The 19,520-nt window shown below is 38.9% G+C and overlaps 2 protein-coding genes across 2 annotated transcripts in view; one reads left to right on the plus strand and one right to left on the minus strand.

Moving 5' to 3' along the window:
* MED12L (mediator complex subunit 12L) overlaps window positions 1–19,520 on the plus strand; it is a 393,990-nt gene that overhangs the window by 330,146 nt on the left and 44,324 nt on the right. Inside the window, exons 23-30 of the mRNA XM_069104779.1 lie at window positions 643–763; window positions 1,668–1,769; window positions 2,686–2,799; window positions 8,553–8,755; window positions 10,076–10,264; window positions 16,052–16,126; window positions 16,260–16,450; window positions 17,997–18,158. Coding sequence (XP_068960880.1) covers window positions 643–763; window positions 1,668–1,769; window positions 2,686–2,799; window positions 8,553–8,755; window positions 10,076–10,264; window positions 16,052–16,126; window positions 16,260–16,450; window positions 17,997–18,158 — 1,157 coding nt within the window. The remainder of the gene's footprint in view (window positions 1–642; window positions 764–1,667; window positions 1,770–2,685; window positions 2,800–8,552; window positions 8,756–10,075; window positions 10,265–16,051; window positions 16,127–16,259; window positions 16,451–17,996; window positions 18,159–19,520) is intronic.
* Window positions 1–19,520, minus strand: part of P2RY12 (purinergic receptor P2Y12) — a 65,296-nt gene that overhangs the window by 40,673 nt on the left and 5,103 nt on the right. The window lies entirely within an intron of this gene.

Here is a 19,520-nt window from a genome sequence, read left to right on the forward strand (position 1 = left end):
CCCCTTTGTTTCTTTGTATATTTGTCTTTGTAGCAACAACCTGAAATTCATTTGCCTGACATTTGGAAACTGCTTAATAAATCCACTTTGAAACAGATTGAATTGTGACAGTGTCATATTGATTAACTAGTATCATCTTCTTAGGTGTGACATAAAAATTGGTCAGAATTTTTAATTGATAAATTTAATTTTTAATTGACAAAAAATTGGTCAAAACATCTCTCCCCTTTCTAAATTCCATTAAGAGTTCTTGGGGAGGGGAGGGGGAGCTGGGCAGCTAGGTGGCACAGTGAATAGGGCACCAGCCTTGGAGTCAGGAGGACCTGAGTTCAAATCTGGCCTCAGACACTAAACACTTACTAGCTGTATATGACCTTGGGCAAGTCACTTAACCCCAATTGCCCTGCCTTCCCCCTCCAAAAAGCAAAAAGCAAAAAAAAAAAAAAAGAAACTCTTGAGAGAGGTACAAGAACAGCATGTAATAATCATGTAAAATATAATGTCAGATTTGTGGTTTAGTGTGATGATTGTAACAGGATAATGCCAATTAGCCAGTATCTCTTTGATAATAATCTTACATGTGATCAAACAGGTAGGAAACCATGCCAATGTTCTCTCCTGTTTTGCTTTGTTTCCTTGAAGGTCAGTGACCTCTCATTCCATGATTCACTGGCCACCTTCATTGCGATTCTGATAGCCCGGCAATGTTTTTCCCTGGAGGATGTTGTCCAGCACGTAGCACTTCCTTCGCTGCTAGCGGCAGGTAGGAAAATCATGATGGGAAAACCTTTTAAATCTGTGGTATGTTTGCTGAAGGGTAGAGTATGGCGTCAGGATTCGAAGACTGGTTTTAAACTTTTGGGGTTTTGTAAACCATAGATCCTCTTCAAGATGTGCTAGAAATGTTTGTCTCCAGGGCAAATTTGTTTGCAAAAGCGGCGGATGGTACGGTGGGCAATCTACCCCATCCCCAGAGTGGGCAGCCTGTGACCTTGGACAGTGGTTTACACTGTTCAAAACCTGAAAATTGGTGGAGAGATCTCTCATGAAAAGGGTGCCATAGTGATGGGACCCTGAAGATGGTCTCCTGAGCCTGGAGAAAGGACTATGATGCTATACATCGTCGACACTGAGGAGACACCATCCCTCTCCTTTGTACCATGTTTGCAGCCTGGGACAAAACCTAGTCACCTGGCCTTCACCTCAGCTAAGAAAAGTCTAATAACATACTCATCATTAATACTCACTGGGTATTAATAGAACTGGCTTCTTAAAGCTAACGACTCTTAGGTAACTCTTTTCAGAATTAAAACAAACAAGCAAACAATTATCAAATCAATACTTTGAGGTGTATCAGGTATTTAAAAATTTTTCTGTCAGGGGTTCAAAATCTGGGAGCCATGAACTTTATATTCTTATAACTGCCTTTCCATATGACTGGTTTCCTTTATAATCCCATGCATTTTATGTTGTGAATTTAGGTGAATTTTACTCTGAGGAAGTGTCCTTAGGCTTCCCCAGACTGCCAAGAATCCATGCCACACAAAAAATTAAGAGCCCCTGTTTTAGATGAATGTGTTCCTAGGGCCATTTAAACAAGGATCTAAATTTTTTTTAAATGTATGCTAGGACCTTGGTAGGTACTAAAGTCTTTTCCCCCTCTTTAGCTTGCGGAGATCCAGATGCTGAGCCTGGAGCTAGAATGACGTGCCGGCTGCTTCTTCATCTCTTCCGAACGCCGCAAGTCTGTTTGTTACCTCAAGCGACAGGTAAGTCGGCAGCTGAAAATCACCTATTGAACTCTGGTATCAAACTCCCCAAAGCACCCAGTAGACAACCTACTCTTTCCTTCCGGTATTTTCATGGCCTTCCTCCAGGGGCAATGAGATAACTGATATAGACGTTGGGAACATCTTTCATTAACGTAATAACCAGGGTGTATTGAGAAATACAAGTGAGGAATTAATGAACAATAAAAATACCTTGACTCCTGGCAAAGCACTGTTGGTGGGTGGTATGCTACCATACAGTAGGGTATTTTTTTGGTCATGGAATAAGATTCAACATAACTTTTCTTCATTTTTTTTTTCTTTTTGGAGGGGGAAGGCAGGGCAATTGGGGTTAAGTGACTTGCCCAAGGTCACACAGCTAGTAAGTGTTAAGTGTCTGAGGTCGGATTTGAACTCAGGTCCTCCTGACTCCAGGACCAGTGCTTTATTCATTGTACCATCTAGCTGCCCCTATTTTTCTTTCTGGTAAGGGAAAAATCACCTGAATGAGACTTCTTCAGGGTTATCAGGGGAATGGGTTGGAATTCTCTTCCTGGTGAATTTTTAAGTTTGCATAACTATTCATTTATAAGCTGTGGTGTATTCAGGACCTCCAAGTTTGGCAGCTTAGGAAGTATTTGTTGTAGTTGATGGGACTAGGACCCACTTATACAATTCTACAATTAAGAAGCAAATTAGTGACCAACGCTGCAAGACTAAGTTTGAAGTAATGGTAATGTTTCCTGATAATCTCATCAAGAGACCCATAACCATAACTGATGGTTTGCTAACATCATCTAGATTCTCCAGTCCCTCAGTTGACATTACTTGCATACTGTATAGTGTTAACAGCATACTGTTAATTGTATGGAGATAACATTATTGATGCTGTCCATGGTTCACTGTCCTCTCCTAGGGAAGCCTTTCCCTGGAATTCGTTCTTCTTGTGACCGTCATCTTTTAGCCGCTGCTCACAACAGCATCGAAGTGGGAGCCGTCTTTGCTGTCTTAAAAGCAATTCTCATGCTTGGTAAGATCATTCAAAAACTATGCTTTTTGATTAAATTCCCAAACTGCGGAAGGATTGTTGTCAGCCTGCACGAAAGACTGAAAGCTGTTTGTGATCTTATGGAAGCCATGTGCCTGTGGTGGGATGCTGGTGGCTGGTTGCCCACGGCTGGTTTTCCTGACCAGTCCAAAGACAAAGTGATTGCCCACAGTGGCTCCCGATGGAAACCTAACCTTTTTCTGTGGCATTTTTAATTTCAGGATATTGCATCCAGAGATGTAAACTGAATCTGTAGACAATTGTTGTTTCTCTGTTTGTAATGTTGGCAAAAGAGTCACCCTAGAGAAATAGCTTGTGTATCGTAGGGGGAAGTCACTCAGTGATCTCGACACGAGTATTTGCTTTTGACAGACTGCTTGGCACCAAGGGTTTACATTTCAGCCAGATTAGAGCCCTGGGCTGGAAGACAGGAATCATGGGTTACAGTAATGGTGTTCCTTTTGTGTCTGAATGAGTGGCCCTGGGCAAGTTAACCTCTTAGGTTTCAGTTTCTCCATGAGTAAAGTCACGGTAGTAGAAATTAGAAAGGCCTATAATATTTCTCAGTGCCCTTAGAGAGAGTCAGAATAGTGCTAATGTTGCTGTTTTCTGTCTAAGGTATAATGGCCAGAGATGGCTTTATACTGTTAACTTCAGATGTGCCAGATAAGTGAGGGGTGTAGGGCAAGCTCTCTTTCCTTCATGTCAGTCTACCCAAGAACAGCATTTGAGTTATCTGATAGTTGGCCTTGACCAGGGCTTCTTAAAGAAATGTTGTTGTGTTACAGAGTTCTTTGGCAATCTGATGAAGCCTAGGGGCCCTACTCAGAATAATGTGTTCCAGTGCATAAAATAAAATATGTAGGATTACACAGGAAACCAATAATGTTGAAATACAGTTATCAAAAAAAAAATTTAAGTTTATAGAGTCCAGGTTAAGAAGCTTTGACAGAGTCTAAGACTTTGTGTTTTAGCCAACCATGGTGCAGACTTTGAATAGAAACTTCCCAAATATTTGCCTATTGAGTTTTACCTTCATTGGCTTCAGAGGGCATCCTTTGAATAAGATGCTATTTAATAGATATTGTTTGATGATTAAAATAAGAAAAGATAATTTTTTAAAATGAATTACCCAAAAAACTAGAATTGCTTTGTATAAACTACAAGAATTGTAGAAGTTATCTCTTGGGCTGTTCCTCAACAAATAACCAAAAGATACTGAAAAACGTGAAGGGTTTTACTTAGCTTTCTGTGAGTACATTTGGGGAAGGACACAGAGATTTAGTCAAGGTAAAAAAAATAAAGGATAGCTCTAAAAATTTATTTTTTATAAAAGATGAAGAGAAAGCTGGAGAGCTTCACTTACCTGATCTTCCTTGAGTATTTAGAAGATAAATAGGAAAATTAAAAGAAAAACTCTATCCTGAAGGAAAACATCATGCCAGATACCCATTAAGAAAGCTTCAATTTCAATGAAGAAAACACATTTAATTTTGCTCGGAGTAAAAGACAAAACCCACCCTATCAGTGCCAAGTGAAAGAATTTCATAGAAAGTGTGAACCAGTTCCCTAAATTTTATGCATGATTTTAGATTCTAGTTTACTTATGCTAACCTATCTATGGATTTTAATACTTATTCATATCTTCTATATTTCTTCCTGCCTCTAACCAGCAACTTTTTTTAATGTCAATTTAATTTTAATTTTTCTACCTGAACCTTCAAAGCTAACCACCACTTCCAGAAGTCATGGTGATGCATAAACCTCATAGCATTCCTTGTGAACCAAAAATAGCAATATAACAAATTGAGTATTATTAATCTTGAATATCTGTATGTATGAATTTTATATGCTTTTCAAGAAATTAGTCTGGCCCCTTGAGAAACTGTTGTCTAAAACTTCAGACAATTAAATATATATGTATATGTGTGTACATATGTATATAAACATATGTATTCAATAGTCTGAGATTTTATGTAGAAATATGAATGTATATGTATGCATTTGTATTATATTTGTATGGCATATGTGTATATATACATAGATATCCAGTAACCTGAGGCTTTACATAGAAATAGGAATATATGTATATATATTTTATGTAAAATATATATTTATAGACAGACACACATATGTGTGTGTGTGTACATATATAAAAATCCTTAGAAATTTTGGATATTCCCCACAGGGATACCTAAATTTCTGATGCATATTACAATGAGACCAACTTAAGTTCAACTTTTGGGGATATCCTTGATACTTTGGACCTCTCTGTAGTTCCTCGGTGCTTTGCAAGGAGAACTTTATACGGTCAAAGTCAGTTACAGAAATCAAGAATCCCCTGGTTTAAAAGTAGTTCAGAAAGGTCCCAGTGAAACTTTGCCAAGCTAGCCAGCCTTGACATGTTCACATAGGCCTCAAGATCACTGAGAAAACATCGATTAACCCCCATTCTTGTAGATCTCCCTTGGACTGGGAGATAGTGTAATATCAACTTAAACTACATTTCCCCCTTATAATTTTCTTCTCCTTTTTCCTTGGCTCCCATAAACTTCTTAACAGCTGTATGTAGTTCCCTTTGATCTAGATCTGTAGTTCTGGAATGGTTGCTCAGCCTCTTAGACCTTTTGGTCATGGAAAACCCTCATTTGACCTCACAATCCCTATCATCCTATATCTCTCCTCCCTTTCATATTCATATTCCTAGAAAAAAATTGGTCTCCTCTCTTTGCCTCCCTTTCATCTCCTCTTACTTCCCAACCCTTGCAATCTGACTTCTAACCTCATCACTCTCCAGAGTTACCAATAGTCTCTTAATCACAAATTTAATGACTTTCTCAATCTTCATCTTTTTTTTACTTCCCAGCTGTAGTTGATGTTTTTGGATGTCTGCTCTCTCTGGATATTTCTCTCTTAGTTTGGTTTTATTTTTATAATTTTTTTATTATTTCATTTTCTATTATTATATTTATTTGCTTTAAAATTTTTCATTTAATTTTATTTATTTATTATTTTATTTTCTGGTGTTATATTTATTTATTTGCTTTTTTTGGGGGGGTTTATTTGCTTTCTTTTGATTCTCCTCCAACCTCTTTGACCACTCCTTCCCCTTCTTCTTTGCTAGACCATCATCTTCCATGTTCCACTTCCTAACAGTGCATATACCCAAGAGGGTGATGTCTAAGCTCTCTTGGGTTCACTTATCAACACAAATAACTATCAGATTTATATATCCAGTTCCAGTCTTGCTTGCCAATTGCCTTTTGAACATTTTCTTTTTTTTTTTTTCCATTTTGGAGGTGCAGTTGGGGGTTAAGTGACTTGCCCAAGGTCACACAGCTAGTGAGTGTTAAGTGTCTGAGACTGTGTTTGAAACTGATGTCCTCCTGACTCCAGGGCTGGTGCTCTATTCACTGCACCATCTAGCTGCCCTTGAATTTTTTCAGCTGCATCCTGTAAGCCTACCAAACTTAACCTACTCAAAAAGAAATTAATGCTATTCTCAAACTTTGTCCCTTCCTAAACTTTCCTATTTCTTTTGAAAGTACTGTGATCCTTCTAGTCACTCATGTTCCCAAACTCTGTCATCTTTGGCTCCTTAGTCCACCTATCCAAATACAGACTAGATTTTATCATTACTAAATCAAAAGCATTTCTCACGTCTGCACTCTTCTCTTGCAAAGTCTTCACCTTAGGTCAGACTCCGTCATGTCTGGTCTGGACTACTATAATATCCCCTCTAATTTGTCTTTCTGCCTCTAGTCTCTCTTCTCTCCAACATTTCTTTAACTACCAAAGTAATATTCCTAAAACACGGATCTGATCATGCCACAGCACTGTTCACTAAATCCTCTGGTTCTCTGTGATCAAATACAAATTCATCTGTTTGTATGTAATGACCTTCACCAGCTTTCTCCAACCTTACCTTTCAAGGACATGTGTTCATTATTTCCTTCCATGTATGCCCCAGTCCAACAAAAATGACTTTTTCACTACTCCTGACATGCTATCAACCCCTTCCATACCTTTGTATAGGCTGAAATTCTCTAGTTTCTTTTAAAGCTCATTTCAAATGTCACCTTCCAACATGAGACCCGACCCCCACTCTAGCCGCCATTAATTGGCGTCTAACGATTTTCTATATACCTACATGCATGTATTTTGTCCTTATGTCCACATCAGCCGTTACAGTGTCTGGCATTATTCATTGATTCATTAGTTTATATATAATTCCCATAGGCATTAGGGTATGTCCAGCTGGGTACTGGCCTGCACATCCTTCTCACTTTAGTCTCTGAGAATCTCTAGCTTCTTTCAGAGCTTATCTCAGGTACCATGTGCTAGGATGAGAAGTCTTTCCTTCTTCCCTTAGGTAGTAGTACTCTTTTCCCCTCCCCCAAGTAATGAGAAAGAAAAAGAGAGAGAGACACTTAATTGTTTAAATATAGTACCCTCTTCTAGGAAACTGTAGGCTCTTAATGAGCATAGATTATTTTCTGATTGGTCATTTGTACCCTTACCAACTAGCATCATCATGCCCTACATGTGGTAGGTGGTTGATAAATACTTGATTGATTTGGAGAACACAAGACATAGGCTTTATGGGGGCACGTTGGAGTTCCTATAAAACTGCTGCACCCTCCCAAATTCCACAGCCCTCCTTTAGACTTTAATAATCAAATAATAAAGTATCGACTTAAAATACTTTTTAAGTCAAACTGATTTGCAGGGGCGTCTAGCAGGGGCATCACTCTCTGGCTAAACGTGACTGAAGTATCTTTTCTCATCCAAATCAGGGATTGCCTTTGCTCAAAAATGGGTAATTTTTGAAAACTTCCTCTTAGCCTAGTAGTTAATGCTATTAGATTATCTTGCAGCTCTTACCCTGTGAATAAAATAAATAAATAAAATGAAAAACCACAGCCCTGCAGGGCCCAATTCAAAGGAATGACTTACTTGGCAAGAATGGCTGATGCGATTTTGTGAGGGCCAAAAAAAAAGGTTTTCTGTTTCAAGCTCTTCAGAGCTTGTGTCAGGATTTAGGCAGTCCTGGCCAAAAGCATTCTTCTCCACCAAGAAAATGGTAAGATTACTCTGAGCAGCTTCTTTTGACCCCTTCTCATTTGTCTAGTGATTGGCCAAGAGAAAAGTAAATGAATTGCCTTGGGTATTCAATGAGTGCCCTTCCTGCCAGGGCTTCCTTAGTATGCCTTGCCCCTTTTCCATTCCCAGGGAAATAGATCTCTCTTGTCAAGAAGTTCATAGTAAGGTGGGCTAAAGGTGCCACCAGTCAAAACTTTTCTCTTGCTCCATGGAGAGAAAATAAATGACTTTAAGAGGGAAGAAAAGGAAAAGGGACATCTAGAAAGGTGAGTAACCCATTTTTCTCCTTGTTTATAAGTCAAATAAATTCTACATATATTCACATTTAAAATAATGGGGACAAGTGGACATGCTATAATTTGCATGTGATTGTTGTTAGCAAACCTGGAATGTATTTTTTCTTAAATTCTGGGGAAGGATCTTTAATATATATCAAGGAAAATTTCCCATTTCTATTACAAAATTCACTCAAGGTTCTCTACACTCTTTGTTAGAGTATTTTTCTATAGCTTCATAACTTTTTGGATCCTCTGAGATTTGTGATCGCTGACTACTTAAAGAGAGAAGTATTCATTTTTAATTTAAGTTTTGACACTGTTTAACTGGATTCTTTCTGTGTTTCTGCTCCATAGGAGATGCAGAAATTGGTAGCAACAGTAATGCCAACGCCTTAAAAAGTGAGGACTTCACTATGAGGGGCTTACTAGACGATATGAATGATGATGATATTTGGAATGCCTCACAGTCCATGAAACCATGTGGGAAAACGGTTTCCATAGAAACCGCCAGCTTGAGCGAATATGCTCGCTACGTCCTACGAACAATCTGCCAGCAGGTACTTTTCCAGATTCTGTTGCATACTCAGACTCTCTTGCAAGAGAGAGCAGTTCATTATGAAAGAAAGTTCCCTTTGTGACTCTGATGCTTTTTTTTGAGGGGGGAGGACAGGGCAATTGAGGTTAAGTGACTTGCCCAATGTCACACGGCTAGTAAAGTGTCTGAGGCCAGAATTGAACACAGGTCCTTCTGATTCCAGAGCTGGTACTTTATTCACTGTGCCACCTAGCTGCCCCATGTGACTCTGATGCTTGTCCAATGTGGTTGTGCATTTCTTCCCAGTCTTTTTCCTAGATGACATTATCCTGATGTCTTGAATCTAGCAATGGTTCCTCCGAACAGTGGGTACATCTAACTCCTGCCATCTATGACCTCTGGCTCTCTAAGGCACACACATCAGCCCAGAGCCATAAGACAATTGGCATTCTTACAAGTATTAAAAATATAATTAGGGAATAATTCTAGGAATCAGTCAATCAGCAAACATATGACTGTGCTAAGGGATGGGGATACAAATAAAGGCAAAAGACTATCCCTGCCCTTGAGAAGCTTATAATCTTAATAGGGGAGGCGCAAAGAAATATGTACAGGGCGGCCAGGCGGCTCAGCGAGTAAGAGCGCCGGCCCCAGTGTCGGGATGACCTGGGATCGAATCCGGGCTCAGACACTCAGCACCCACCCAGAAATACCTGGCCGTGTAACCTTGAGCAAGTTACTTAACCCCGATTGCTTTATAAAAAAAAAAAAAAAAGAAAGAAATATGTACAGATTAAGGTCCCATGTAGAACCTTAAAGATGTTTTTCAATCCCCTGTTTTGGAAGGGGAAGAGATACAAGGTAATTATCAATATCTTATTTTTTTTAATATTGCCACTTTTTTAGGTTAATTTTTTTTCCCTTATTCCCACCTGTTAGTGAATTTAAAGAGAAAAAAGACCCACCTTTAGTCTTAGCTCTGAAAGAACTGTACCCACATACCTATTTGATATGAAAGATTTATAGCCAGGAGAAGCAGTGGACACACACCCATCAGGATATGGAATCAAGAGGATGTGAGTTCAAATCTCACCTTTTATTCCTAATTATGATATTCTTGATCAGTTACTTAACCATCCTGTGCCTCAGGATAGTTTTAAATGAGGAGACTAGACTCTGTTCTTGGGGGATTCTTTGGCCCTAAGTCTATAATCTGTGGAATATGTCCAACTCCATTGGTGAGTTGAATTCCCAGACTGGGCTGTTTTCCTACCAGCCAATAAGCCCTCACTATCTGCTTGTCAGTAATGACCTCTTAATCCTCCTGTTACATTCTTTCCAGGAATGGGTTGGAGAACATTGTTTGAAGGAACCTGAGAGATTGTGTACAGACAAGGACCTTATCTTGGATCCCGTCCTTTCACACAAGCAAGCGCAGAAATTGCTGCAGCTGATCTGTTATCCTCACGGCATTAAAGAATGTACTGATGGTGATGATATCCAAAGACAACACATTAAGCGCATCCTTCAGGTAAGTGATAGACGTTTGTTCAAAATCCGCCATTGATACGTGGGACTATTTTAGACATATTTGTCCTTGTTTCAGAATGACACACATAAGTTCCCTCCTCTTCTTTCTTTTCTTTTCTTTTTTTCAAAATGGTGAACCCAGTCTTGATTTAGATCAGCCAGAGTCTCTTTATCCCCCAAATCCCATTTTAAGATAGAGATATTCTGTTTACTCCAAACATAAATACTTTCAAGCTCATTAACTTTCCAAGGGTGCTGGAAGATGTTGTAAGAATCTATTTATATTTTGACAACTTCTAGCTTTCATCCTGGTCTATGCTTTCTCCCCACCCCCCACTCAGGCCCACTGCCTTCAACAGCTGGGCAGAAACCTTGAGATTCTTTCAGTTTGAGTCTGCGAGCATTTGTTAAGAATTTACTGTGTGCCAGGCACAAGAAATATTATCTCAAAGACAAAAAAGATCATCTCCACTCTCCCAGAGGTTATGTTTTACTGCACAAGCTAAGTAAATATAAAGTAATCATTATTGTAATGATAACTATCATTTACATAACTCTTAAAAGTTTGAAAAGCCCTTTACAAGTGTTATCTGACTTTATCCTCAAGGCAACCCTGGGACACAAGTGCTGTGATTATCTTCATTTTTTAGAGCAGGAAGCTCAGGCAAGCAGAGGTTAAGGGTCTTGCCCAGAGTCCCAGCTAGGAGGTGTCTGAGGCTGCATTTGAACTCAGGTCTTCCTCACACCAGGTCCACAGAACCACCTAACTCCCTCTGTGACTCTCCTGGCATAGTGATAATGCCTTATATTTTATCAGATAGTTTGTAGCAGCATGAAGTTAACTTTTTAACTTCAAAGAGCTCCCATGTTTATTTCTGGATATGCATCAGGAAGTCTTTTATCGGGTGCTAAGAGAGCCAGAGAATAAAATTGTGAATGTTCACCATGCCCAGTGCACCTTCCATTGTCTATAGGCTCATGGGATTTCAGCTTCCCATGATGTAGCAATAATAAAAATGAAGATGATGATGATGATGATAGGTCTCATTTTTACTGTGCTCTTTGATTTCCAAAATGTTTTTCCTCCAATAACTCCATGAACTAGGGATTTATCTCCTCCCCCCCTTTTTTTAAACAGATGAGGAGGCTTGCCCATGGTCACACAGCCAGCAAGTTGTTGGAGACAGGATTTGAATCTATATCTCATGCCTTCCAAGTCCTTTGCTCTTCCTGTTGTATCCTCTGCTCTTGGCATAGAATTCCCCAATTCTGTGACTCAGATGTTCTTAAGTGACAGTGTTGGCAAGGGACCTTAGAAATCATCTCGCCCTACCTGTACCTGACTAGGTACATGACTTCCTCTACAACCTCCTTAGAAATCTCCCACACTCTCCTTGAAGATCTCCAGTGATAACAAATTCATTACCTTGGGAGGTCTGCCATTCTTAGAAATCTACTGCCCTGTAACTTCCAGTGATTTGGCTCCATTTCTGTCCTATGGGATCAATCAAAATAATTTTAATTCGTCTTCCACATGAGAACCCTTCACATATTGAATGACAACAATCTCAGGTACCTACTTCATCTTAATTTCCGTAGTCCCACCCACCCAAATTTCCTTAGTCATTTCTCCTACGGCAGAGTTTCCGTCTTCTTTACCCTCTCTTGGTCTTGCTTTACTTGGTCAATGTATCTGCCTAAAAAGTAGCCCTCAAAATAATCTGATACAGAGCACAGTAGAACAGGACTGTCATCTCCCAAGTCCAGTATATTATTCCTCATTGGATGCAGTATTTTATTTTATTTTTACTGAGTCACTTTTTTATATATCCCATTTTTATATCATTTGCATGATTTTTTACGTGTCTTCACCAAATATAATATATTTGGTGTTTTTGAGCCTAAATGTAAGACTTTACAATGCTCCTCTTAAATTTCATCTCATTGGATGTGCCCTTAGTTCATTATGTCAAGAACTTTTTAGACAATAATTCTATCATCTAATGTGTTAGCTTTCCTTCCCAGCTCTATGCCACCTAAAAGATTTTCTAAGTATACAATATACTTCTTAATTGGAAACTCTCTAGGGCAGTAATAAGCAGCACTGAGAACCCTACAGCAGTCTGTTAGATCAGTGGTTCTCAACCTGGAATCTCTGGATTTACTCTTTGAAAATACTTTAGTAGCTGTATTTCATGATAATTAATTTCCTTTGTAATCCCATGTATTTCATTGCATGCATTTAAAAACATAATTCTGAGCAACATCCCGTAGGACCCACCAAAGTGCTACATGGATCCATGACACCGAGAAGGTTAAGAAACTGATCTCAGGACATTTCCTCCAGATTGACATCAGTCCATTTAAACAGCCCAATGTGAGGCCCAATCATTACGCCAGTAACCAGTTCATCTTTAGCACACTATGCGGAATAATTAAGTCCATATTTCTCCTTCATATGAGGGATAGAAACCATAAGGGACTTTCAGATACTTTGCTAGATCCAGGCTCAAATTCAGCTTTTCACCATTTGCCAAACACACTATACTTTGTCTTCTTCATGCTTTGCTATCAGTCTCCCACCATCTCTACTTTTTGAAATTCCTATCCATCCTTCAAAGACCAGCCAGCCCCAATGCTTTCTTCTCCATGAGGCCTTCACTGAATTCCTTCTAAATTAGGCTCACAGGCTTTTAGGGCTTAGAACTGTTTTAGACCTACTTCCTCGTTTTACAGATGAGAAAAGTAAAGCCCAGAAGAATTAAATCATCTTCTCCTCTAGTCTCCTCTAGAACACACAGACACACACATACACAGACAGACACAGACACACACACACACACACACACACGAACACCTGCATTTCTTTTATGGCATTCAGGAATTCTATGTTGTCTTTTTAAAAATTTACATACAACTCCATCACCTCTATCAAAATGAACACTAGTTGAGGGTAGGAACTGTGGTGTGTGTCTATATATCTTTATCGTGTGTAAGGCAGGCTCCCAGGAAATGACCCTGCGTGAAGGAATTTATTCATCCTCATCATAGAAAACATCAGGGAAATCTGAAGAGTGAAAACAAATACTTGGTCATTTGTTGACTGCATGTGTTTGAATGCCTAACACCATTCTGAAATACAAGACTGCCAACACTGTAATATTTCATTCACTTTTCTACAGATTAGCCAGTTCTTATTAGAAAAGGCACCTGGCTTTTTTGAAGTTTGAAGGAAAGTTAAATGCCTCTCCAGAACAGTGCTGACTTACAGCCTTGACAAGTTTTCTGGGTTCACACTTTCCTATGAACGTCTTATTAGCATCATTTCAACTACAACAAAGACTCATTAAGCACCTACTATGTACATCAGTGATGATTTAGAAAATTGCTCATAGATATTTAAGTGTATTTTTATACTCTATTAGAAATTATCTGAAAGATTTTATTAATATCTTTTTATTAGTTTCTTTTTATTAATAAGAAACTAAGCCCCTACTATATTCCAACCACTTTACAAATATTATCTCATTCCATCCTAACAACAGCAATGATGACATTAATAACTAATAACTATATGGCACCAAATCTGTGCCAGTCTCTGTGTTAAAGTGCTTTATAATCATTATTATTTCAAAATGCTGTGTCATTTTTACATTTAAAAAACTTTATAAAGCCCTTCATATCCTGATTCATTTCTACCTTTCAAGTTTTCTTAAACTTTCCTCCTTTCCCCTACCCTGCAGTCCAACTATACAGCCCTATTTACCTTTCCTCATGTACAACACCCGCCATTTCCCACCTCCTCACCTTTGCTCTGGCTGTTACTCATGCCTGACATTCTTTCCTTCCTCACCCCTGCCTCTTAGAATCCCTGATTTTCTTCAAGACCCCACTCAAGCTCCACTTTGGACAGCTGGTTTTTCTCAGTTCCTCCAGCTTCTAGAGACTTCCCTCTCTACTAAGGTTACCTTCTGTCCACTTTGTATGTATCTTTTATGTATGTTCCTCCCATTAGAATTTAAGCTGAATTAAGAGAAGGGACAGTTTTGGCCTTTCTTTGTATTCCTCTCTTCTGGCACAACACCTAGTACATAATTAAATGCTTAATAAATGCTTGTTAGTTGATTAGTATCATTGTATTTCCCTTGAAGCAAGATGACATTGATTTGTCCTCGCATTTCATATCGTTTATGTGATCACAATCTTTTCAACATTGATAGCAATGAAGACAAAAGGGGAATTGCAGAGAATGCTGATCTTGGAGTCAGGAGTCCTACCTGGCCTTGCCACTTCCTTTCCATCTAACTTTGGCCTCATTTAGCTCTCTGGGCCTCACTTTTCTCATCCTCAAATTAAGTTTCCCTCTAGCTCCAAGACTGTGATCAAGGCATGTCTCTGTGACCTTGGGTGAGTCTCCTTGCTGATATATTTCATTTTCAGCAAAATGCAAATTATTTCTGCCCAACTCAACTCAAAGTAAATTTGGGAGGATCAGATGAGAACATAAGTGTAAACACTTTGGAAACCAAGTTCTACGCAAATATGTGGGATTATTATAATTATTCTTAAGGTATTAACTAAAATCCATGTTGATAATCATAGACTCTTGCTCATCAGTAAGTAGACTGAACTATGTTTTAGGTTGTTTTTTTTCTTATGATAGTGCTAGAATTTTTACCTAAGTAACATAGAAAGAGGGAATCAGGAGTCGGGGGAGGAGGGGATTTATTTCCTTTATTCCTGAATTCCCAGCATAGACAACTCCAAATAGTCCTTGAGGTGACCTGAAGAAATGATTTAATCTGAGACTGGCCTCCCAGTACCATCTTGCCATCCCACCTCCTTACACCTGTTATTTGGTGCATAAACAAAACAAACTAATAATCCCCTTCACTAGAATGTGGGTTTCTTGAGGGTAGGGACTGTGCTTTGGTTTTCTTTGAGTGCCTAGCACATAGTCAGTCTCTTAATCTGTGTTTGTTGACTGATTTTAATAATCACTTTAGCATAGGATTAATTCCTAAGGTAAAATGTTTGCTATCAAGCTACCTAAGCTGTTCCAAAACCAGAAACAAAAGCACTTTTCAATTATTCCTTTCTCTTTACCATTTGGAGATAATGGAGCTACCATTAGTCAGAAATAAAGAATTCACAGTAGGGACTGAAATCTTATTTCCCTAAAGCTATTACAGACCTCTGCTTAAAAAGGATAGACTTGGGGGAGGCTAGGTGGCTCAGACCCTGGAGTCAGGAGGAACTGAAGAGTTCAAATCCTGCCTCAGACACTTAACACAAAAACTAGCTGTGTGACCTTGGGCAAGTCACTTAAACCCAATTGCCCTCCCTCCCCCCTCCAAAAAAAGGATAGACTTGGTTTTTATATTCTCTGATTAATAGTTATCAGAATTTCACTAGATGAGACGTGACTTGACTTAGAACAGATAAGTTGTTAAACAATGTCATTTAGTAAATTAAAGACAGGACAGGTTCTGGAACATTTTAAGCTTTTAAATAATAATAATTTTAATACCTTTTAAAAGGTATTTTATATATAGAAAAGAAATACTTTGATCTAAATGATTACTTAGCAGGGCTTTGGAGTGATAGGATCAGGGTTCAAAACCTGCTTCTGCCTCTTTCTGTGTGATAGATCACTCAAGCCTCAGTTTCCTTATTTGTAAAACAAAATGATCCTATCTTGTCACCTGTTTTAAAAAATAAATAAGCAACAGTAGTATTATTTTGTGAAGTATTTATTATGTATATTAATTCCATAAATTTTACCCAGGATCTAGACCAATGGACTCTCAGACAGTCCTGGCTGGAACTCCAGTTAATGATCAAACAATGCATGAAGGAGCCTGTGAGTATTGCTTTGTTTTTCCGACCTTGATTTTCATTCTATGATTTCCCGTCAAGTCCACCGGGTTCGGGTTTGGGCTTGGATTCAGTTAAACCTTCCGTGAGTGTGCTAGCTTGCTTATGTTTCACTGTAGGGTTCTGGGTCTGTGGCTGAAATGAACTGCTTGTTGGATGATATTGCAAAGACGACAATAGAAGTGTTTCAGCAATCCGCTGATTTAAACAATAACTCTTCTAACTCTGGTATAGGCCTCTTCAACCCAAACGCTATTGGAAATGGCGACACAAGTAATACAAGGCAGAATGGTAAAAAGACATTCCTAAGGTATTTTTCCATGGCTTTTTTTTCAATGATGTGTAACAAATCTGATTGTTGTAGTCAAAATCAGCTGTAACTCCCGAAAGAACCGCCTTGTCCCCAGCAAGAGGGACAGGAAGAAGAATCAGTGACTTGGGAAATAAAGTGGCTAATTACATTTACCTAACAAAGGGTTGGTAGGGGAACTCTTAGGTAATGCGTTAGAGATTTAAATATGAACTTGAAATATGGGAATCCTGGTGCCTTAGAACCACAGCTTAAAAACCAATATTAGCTAAGCCCTTGACTGAATACTAAGTATTAATGTTATTCTCATAGCTTGTCGTTTTTAAAATGTTACATGCATATCTAATCCCACATGGCATTATAAGATTTTGAATGACTGAATCACTCAAGGAAAAAAAAAACATTTTGTAGTTTTGCAAGATATTGAATTTATTCTATTTTAATTCTTTGAAAATTCATTATCTAGATTATACAAAATGGGGGTGGCTAGGTGGTGCAGTGAATAGAGTACCTGCCCTGGAGTCAGGAGGACCCAAGTTCAAATCCGGCCTCAGACACTTAACACAAAAACTAGCCATGTGACATTGGGCAAGTCACTTAACCTCATTGCCCTATCTTCTCCCCTCCTAAAAGCCTATATATAAAATGAAGGCATAATAGAAGGGATGATGGCAATGGAGACCAAAGGACCTGAGTTCACATCAGACACTTACCAGCTTTTTGACCCTGTGGGAAATCACCTAATCTTAATGAGCAACCATTTTAGGGTTGGGGAACCTGCAACCTCAAGGCCACATGTAGTCCTCTAGGTCCTCAAGTGCAGCCCTTTTTAGATTCAGTCAAAGGGTCAGTCAATTCAGGGCCAATCAGTCCAGTTTGGATTCAGTCAAAGGGCCACACTTGAGGACCTAACGGGCCACATGTAGCCTCGAGGCCACAGGTTCCTCACCCCTGACCTAGGTAGACTAAAATCTGCTTTAAAGGAGGGGGTATCTAGGAGAGGAGTTTCCTAATCTGATGAAATCCAAGTACTTAAATAGATATGCATGTGAACTCTTTTTAAAGCTGACAGATTGATTGAATTAGCCCACTGTTGGACAGAGAGTTTACTCTGCTGAAGAAAGAGAATTTCAAAATCTCAGCTTCTGAAAAAAAATCATGGGGGTGTGGGATAAAACAAAACCAATACCAGATCTTTTTTTAATCAGAAGTCATTTTTCCCCTCATATATTCTAAAACATTTTGTGTGTTCTATCAGCTAGTGATTGTCATATCTGACATTTCTTTTCCATCAGAGTGGATGGGTTGAACTTGGATGTTTGCTTGGCAAGATTCAATTTAATGCAACAAACATTGAACGCCCACCAGGTGAAAGGGACCACCCAGAATATACAAAAGACATACAGGAAGTCCTTTTGTTAATATTGTGATGTGACTTGGGCAGCTTCACTGGGGCTCTAGCTTTGTGTTTCCATTTTGACTGTAGCAGAGGAAAGGAAGGTGACCTTTGGAATGTGGTGATTTACAATTTTCTTGTGGTTTTTAGTTCTTCTGAACGCAGGGGTGTGTGGCTGGTGGCACCCCTCATTGCAAAGCTGCCCACTTCCGTTCAGGGTAGGGTGCTAAAAGCTGCTGGGGAAGAGCTGGAGAAAGGACAGCACTTGGGATCGTCCTCAAAGAAGGAAAGAGACAGACAAAAGCAAAAAAGGTAAGACTGGTAGAATGCCTCTTTACATCAGAATTCTGAATCCTTGACAGACAGACAGCAAGTAGCCTGGCCTCCAACAGACAGTGACTGAAAGGAAAAGGTTTACTGGAATATTTCTCTGTTGACCCAGCTCTTCCAAGTCAAAGATCCCAATGTAAGGGGCAGGCATAGAAAACAATGGAAAATTCTGAGCTTCTAAAGCCCGGTGGATCATAGGGAATTCTAGCAACTGTTGAATCATAATTGAACTACACAATGACTCAAATTGCCTCCTTAAACCTTATACTTCCCAATATTGTTCTCAGTTCCTCTTTTTCTTCAAAACAAGATGATTTAAAGCCATTAGATTTGCAAAATGATGCTATGACTGAGAGATGAAAATTCTAAAGGCAAGAGAAAATTCCATTCAGTACCCAAAAGCAGACAGAAGACCATAGGGTCATACATTTGGGAGCTGGAAAAAACCTTTGAACTCCTCTCATTATTCTCATGAGGAAACTGAGGTGCAATGACTTGCCCTTTGTCACACAGCAGGGTTTGAACACAGATCTCCTTGTCTCTAAGTCAAGCACTCTACACATTATAGCATTTAAGTACAGCTGTATTTATTGTGTATCCATGGGCAAGTGACTTTTCTATAAAATAGGGAAAATAAGACCTATATTGACTTCAAAGAGCTGAGGTCAATAAAATAATTGGAAAACCTGAAAGTGCTATATAAATGTGGCTTCTTATTATTACCACTGAAAAAAATCCAGATGCTAATTTTACAATTGGAAGAAATTTCATGACTACTCCCTGCCCTTACTGTACTAACATTCTCTATAGTGTTTTTTCACATTATTTTGCCTGAAAAAGGGACAGTTCATATTTTTCCCCTCATCAGTTTAACTCTACTCCCAACCCCAACCTAAACATGTGTATAAGTGGACTCTCTAGAAATGTTCTTTAGTTTGTAACTGAGGTGTAATTGAATGTACTTTGGTTTGCTATTCAATGCAGCAGTTATGGAATTCCTGCAGTGGTGTGTAATATCTAAAATTATTTTATACTACTGTGCAAATTTGAGTTTTGAATGTGCTTTTTCTATGTACAGGGAGTTCTCTCACAACAACCTGAGGTAGGTAGTGTGCAGATTACTATGATAAATTTATAGATGAAGAAATTGCAGCCCAGAGAAGTTCAGTGACTGATCCATAGTGGAGACCTAGATCTGTGTCTAAGGAATCCAAGCTTTACATTATACAGTTTAGAAGGCTAGCATATTTGGAAGTGGTGGGCCTGGGTTCAGTTCCCAATGCTACCATTTTCTATATGTGATGTTGGACCAATTATTTATCCCTTTGCATCAGTTTCCTCATC

This window comes from Petaurus breviceps, unplaced genomic scaffold (assembly GCF_028583685.1).
Source record: "Petaurus breviceps papuanus isolate PSGF00001 unplaced genomic scaffold, PetGlider_PUasm1.0 688, whole genome shotgun sequence".
In the NCBI taxonomy this organism is placed as follows: Eukaryota; Metazoa; Chordata; class Mammalia; order Diprotodontia; family Petauridae; genus Petaurus; species Petaurus breviceps.